General features: G+C 36.0%; 1 protein-coding gene across 1 annotated transcript; it reads left to right on the top strand.

Annotated features, from left to right (window-relative positions):
* The first annotated feature begins 756 nt into the window (after positions 1-756).
* Positions 757-2,224, top strand: LOC106331879. Its single transcript, XM_013770311.1, has 3 exons — positions 757-1,642; positions 1,751-1,819; positions 1,916-2,224. The coding sequence occupies exons 1-3, from the start codon at positions 962-964 to the stop codon at positions 1,928-1,930; spliced, it is 765 nt and encodes a 254-aa protein (XP_013625765.1). The 5' UTR covers positions 757-961; the 3' UTR covers positions 1,931-2,224.
* Positions 2,225-5,529: the final 3,305 nt, after the last annotated feature.

Here is a 5,529-nt window from a genome sequence, read left to right as displayed (position 1 = left end):
ATAAATATGGAAATTTTCAATTTAGTTTTGATAAAAAAAAATTACTACATGCTAAATGTTTTGAGATTTGTTTCTCTAGCAAAATATGTCCCAACTTAATGATAACATTTTTTTTTGAAAGTAACTTAATGATACATTAAACTGAAGAAGCATTTGTCTAACAGAGACCGACCAACCATCCACATAAACTTATCGAGCGTCACATTTGTTTTATATGATTTCTCTAATATGCATGTTGCTAATGCTAAGTATATCATTTTTACTTATAAGATTGGAAGATCACATTGTGAACAGATTACAGATAGATTGAGCATGTATTCATCTCTGTAAACTATATTCAGTTTCCAATTAATAAAATTATGGAAGAAATAAACTAAACCGAAAAGAAAAAAAAGTTAATATTGAAAATTTTAATAAAATAAAAATTGGTATATGTAAAATTTGAATTAACCTAGTAAAAGTAGTTTATCTCTCTCGATTACGAATTTGCAAAACGGAGAAGAGAAAAAAGAAGGAAAACTCCGACTGAGATTGTGCGGTGAGTTACGATTAAACGGCTAAGATGAAAGATTAGAAAATTCCGACGGCTGTGAAGACACTACTCACTTACAAAAATGGAAAAGTTCCGAACCCGGGAAAATATAAAACCCGAGAACATGCGCATTTTAGCGTAGATTCAATTACATTACCGAAACTACCCTCCGATCCACCAAAGACTCTCTGCATCCTCCTTCACCATATATATAAAAAAAACGAAGCTTTAGCCTTTTCTCTGACGGGATCATTAACCCAAAAAAAAAGAAGAGAAAATAAGAAAAAAAAACACCGCCGCTTGAATTTTCCGGCGATCTTCGAAAGAGCGATTGTTCCCAGAAAGTGATCGAGCTTCGGCGGGAAAGAGAAGAGATTTAGAGAACAAGAAGAAGACAGTGCACCAATCAATGGGGTATTGCGCGGTGAGATGACGACAACGAGGAGGAGACCGGAGCCACCGAAGAGTCTCCATAATTTCACGCTCCCGAACTTGAGGTGGGGGAGCCAGCGACACCTCAAGTGCATGAAGATCGACGATTCCACGAGTTCCGGCGATCATCGACTCCGACGGCGATCTTCGTCTTTGCGATTCGCCGGCTCCTCTGTTTCGATCCCGTTTAGGTTCCAGTCTGAGCATCGGAGCAACAGCAACAACCAACATCGCCGCGCACCGTTCAAGTCTGCGGAATACGGCGGCGGGGAGGAGGAGGAGGAAGGGATCGAGGAGTTCAGGGTGAAGATCATGTCGGATCTGAAGACGGTGAGGGACAAGATCACTGAATCCATGTATGCTCTCAAGGAGCAACGCGAAGAAGAGCGGAAACCCGATGGCTCCGGCCAAGATAAGGAGAAGGAGGTTTCTCCGGCGAAGCCGTGGAACCTGAGGAAGAGAAGAGCAGCAGCGTGCAAGGAACCAGTTGAGGAGAGGACAGTGAATCCATCGCCGCCGAGAGGCGGAGTGGTGGAAGAAGCAGAGACGACGACGCGGCCCAAGTTCTCCGTGAAGCTGTCGAAGAAGGAGATCGAGGAGGATTTCATGGCGGCTTTTGGTCACCGGCCACCGCGCCGGCCGAAGAAGCGGCCGAGGACCGTTCAGAAAAAGCTCGATGTAAGTAATTTGATTAAAAAGAAAAAAAGTTAATTCACTTTTTTGATTGATATGATCTGATCTGATTAAAAGTTTATTTCTTTACTTGTTTGTTTGACGTGGCTACAGAGCTTGCATCCTGGGTTTTATCTGACTGAAGTGACGCTTGATGCATACAAGGTCCCAGAAGAAACCAAGGTTTTATAATACGCCTTTGTTGTTATCTTTTTTAAATCATCAGCCTTTATAGTTTTTGAAAAAAGTTGTGAATATTTTTTGCTTTTTTCTTTACAGAATATGCAGAGATGATGATGAAAAAGATTGTGTAATTCAGTTGCCGTTGAAGTTTCAGAGTTGTCAATATTTGTAATTGTGGTCAAGCCTTGAAGCTGCCTTCTTCCCTTCGCTCTGCTAGTTTTTTCGTTTCCTCGATGATTCTTTCTTCTCTGAATAAACTGTATAAAACGCTATGGAGGAGAGATACTGTAGGTTCCTGTTGATTAAATACATAATAAAGTTTCATTTCACAAAAAAAAAAATCAAGAAGCAATAGCCTTCATGGATCATGTTTTCTCCTTTTAGCTTTTAAGTCTTCTCTCAGATTTCTCACATGAAAAAGGAATCAGAGATTGATGAACCGACAGAGGAAAAACAAAAAAGGCTTTTGTCTTTTCATCTACTGCTTATATGCATCAAACTGCAGTTACAGATCTAGTAACAGCTTGATTTATGTGTGAAGAAGAGAGTTTTCTGGGTCAATGTTTCCTTTGAGAATTGAGTATTTGCAAGAAGTTTCCTTTGGCTTGTATGCTAGTAATGATTAAAAAACACACCGTTAAATTTGAAAAGGCTGCAAGTATGTTTTTGATTCCTAGGAAAAGTTGAGAGTTGAAACCAATGTGGGGACTTAACTTTTTTCCCGCGTCGGCTTCGTTCTGCTTTCCCGAGTTTTGAGTGCTCTGACTCGTTCTCTGCCGGTTTGGTTTAACCAGATATTGGGTGGGCTCTCGTTGTGCTTAACTTGACTCTTCGAAGGTGGGCTCTCCTTGGCTCACCACCCTCTATCACTATGGTGAAATTTATGGCAAACACTAATAAATAGTTGAGTTTTAAGTTTACAATAATCTGAAGCTACGAATGAATAAAATATATAAATAATTGGTTAAGAATTGTGGGATTTAGAAAGAAGATACTTCTTCCGTTTCAGTTTAATTGTCGTTATAGAATAAAATTTTCATTTCAAAATAAGTGTCGTTTTAAAATTTCAGTGCAAAATTTATTAACAATATTTTCTTGTTTATTTTTCTATTGGTTGGTTGAAATATGGTTAGATGTATAGATAATAATGTTTTTATTTTGAAAATATACAAAATTAAATATTTTTTGCGTATTAATCAGAAATGACAACTAAGATAGTACTTGAATTTGTGGACATTTGTGTGGAATTTTAACTGTTTATATTTTCACCTATATTTGCATTTTTTGTATCCACTGCTCCACTTTAGTTTAAATGTTTATATATAAAAAATTAGCAACATATAGTTGCAATTTTGTTTTTTTTTCTTATGGATATAAATCTGTACTTTTAAAATATTTTTTTTAAAGTATTTTAGTTCAAACTGGAAGTCGTTAGAGTTTGATCCATGACATAATTAGCCATTCAAGACAGAACTAACCTAAACTCTTAGCTCATACTAGGTTTGACCTCTATTGGGTGAATTGAATGAGATGGATATTAAAGAATTAACCTTGAGAGCGAGTAAGGTTTAGGAAAGAAAAACTTGGGTATTGTTAGAGGGGGATTGGTTTCCTCTTGAAGCAAGTTATGCTTAGTATTTATGGCTTCACTAGTATTACCACCTGTGCGTAGGTCAATTCACTTTTTTCAAAATTTGTTAATCATCGTCATAAATTTTCAATAAGAGTAAGTATTATTTAAAATATTGTATGAACAGTGGCACATGATATTAGAAGTACATGCATTGAAACAAAACGGTTTGATTTCATTATAAAATTGATACACGTTTGTAGAATTTTTCAAAAGTACATAAAATATATACCAAAATACAAAATATACTTGAACTACAATATTTGATGATTACATACAGAATAACAAATACTTAATGTAGTTGAGTGCAAAATTTAGATAGGATGAATGTAATAAATTTACTATTTAAAGTTTTATAGCCTTTTTGCAAAAATGACTCAAAATTTGGAGTCAAACAGAAAACTAACATTTTCTTTTGACTCTTTTTTTTGAGATTTTAACCCTACACCTGCATATTATCTACGAAAATACCATTAACATTTTTTTTTTCGAAAATGGCTTCTTTACTGTCTCAACCTCATCTTCTTCAAGTATTTACAATATTGCCACTGCAATGAATAGTGGCAACAACCTTGTACGAACTGTTTGGAGCTTTTAATGCCCTTTAATGCACGTAAATCTCTTTACACTCTCTCTGTTTCAATTGTTATGAACTAAAAACAACATTTCTTTCACTTTCTCTCTATATTCATCCAAAAAACTCAAGCTTTTGATTCAAAATATGGGCTATGGTTGACAGAGCCATATTTCTTTCGTTTTGACTTACGGTTGCTTTCGTTTGAGGTTCTGGGTGGTTGGAGAAGACCCTGTGTGCAAACGAAGTCATCTCACCTAGTTTAAGGTACGAATTTGAATTTTTTTTCAAGATCTGTTCGCGTAGAAGACTTACTAGTAAGTCATCTGTATGTAGAAGACTTACTGATGAGTCTTCTGGTCAAACGGACGACTTAAATTAAGTCGTCCAGCTTTGTTTGTTAAAAAAAAACACTCCAGACGACTTATATATACGTCGTCTACGAGAAACGGGCTAGTTTTGCATTTGACCGAATCGTGTCAGATCTTTGACTATTTCTGGACGACTTATAATTCAGTCGTCTCTGGGAAAGTTAAAATTTCAATATTTTATGAAAACTTGACGAATTACGTGTAATTCGTCCTAGGTTAGTTTTGTAATTGAAAAATAAAACTTCATAATTTAACTTTAACCAGACGACTTAATATAAAGTCGTCCCTCCAGAAGACTTAATTTAAAGTCGTCCGGGGAAAGCAAAGTCGTCCAGAATTTTTCCCAATTTTCTGGTCAAACCTTGCTTATCCCGGACGACCTTAAATTAAGTCGTTTAGCTGGACGACTTTATATTAAGTCGTCTGGTTAAAGTTAAATTATGAAGTTTTATTTTTCAATTACAAAACTAACCTAGGACGACTTACACGTAAGTCGTCAAGTTTTCATAAAATATTGAAATTTTAACTTTCCCAGAGACGACTGAATTATAAGTCGTCCAGAAATAGTCAAAGATCTGACACGATTCGGTCAAATGCAAAACTAGCCCGTTTCTCATAGACGACGTATATATAAGTCGTCTGAAGTGTTTTTTTTTAACAAACAAAGCTGGACGACTTAATTTAAGTCGTCCGTTTGACCAGAAGACTCATCAGTAAGTCTTCTACATACAGATGACTTACTAGTAAGTCTTCTACGCGAACAGATCTTGAAAAAAAATTCAAATTCGTACCTTAAACTAGGTGAGATGACTTCGTTTGCACACAAGGTCTTCTCCAACCACCCAGAACCTCAAACGAAAGCAACCGTAAGTAAAAACGAAAGAAATATGGCTCTGTCAACCATAGCCCATATTTTGAATCAAAAGCTTGAGTTTTTTGGATGAATATAGAGAGAAAGTGAAAGAAATGTTGTTTTTAGTTCATAACAATTGAAACAGAGAGAGTGTAAAGAGATTTACGTGCATTAAAGGGCAATAAAAGCTCCAAACAGTTCGTACAAGGTTGTTGCCACTATTCATTGCAGTGGCAATATTGTAAATACTTGAAAAAGATGAGGTTGAGACAGTAAAGAAGC

This window comes from Brassica oleracea, chromosome C3 (assembly GCF_000695525.1).
Source record: "Brassica oleracea var. oleracea cultivar TO1000 chromosome C3, BOL, whole genome shotgun sequence".
NCBI classification, from domain to species: Eukaryota; Viridiplantae; Streptophyta; class Magnoliopsida; order Brassicales; family Brassicaceae; genus Brassica; species Brassica oleracea.
The sequence above is the reverse complement of the archived record's forward strand: the minus strand, read 5'-3'. Positions and strand labels throughout refer to the sequence as shown.

Bases quoted from the DNA above. Each gene is read 5' to 3' on its own strand.
- LOC106331879 (XM_013770311.1), top strand. From the start codon at position 962: ATGACGACAACGAGGAGGAGACCGGAGCCACCGAAGAGTCTCCATAAT. The intron at 1,643-1,750 runs GTAAGTAATTTG...ACGTGGCTACAG, and splicing joins CCGTTCAGAAAAAGCTCGAT to AGCTTGCATCCTGGGTTTTA.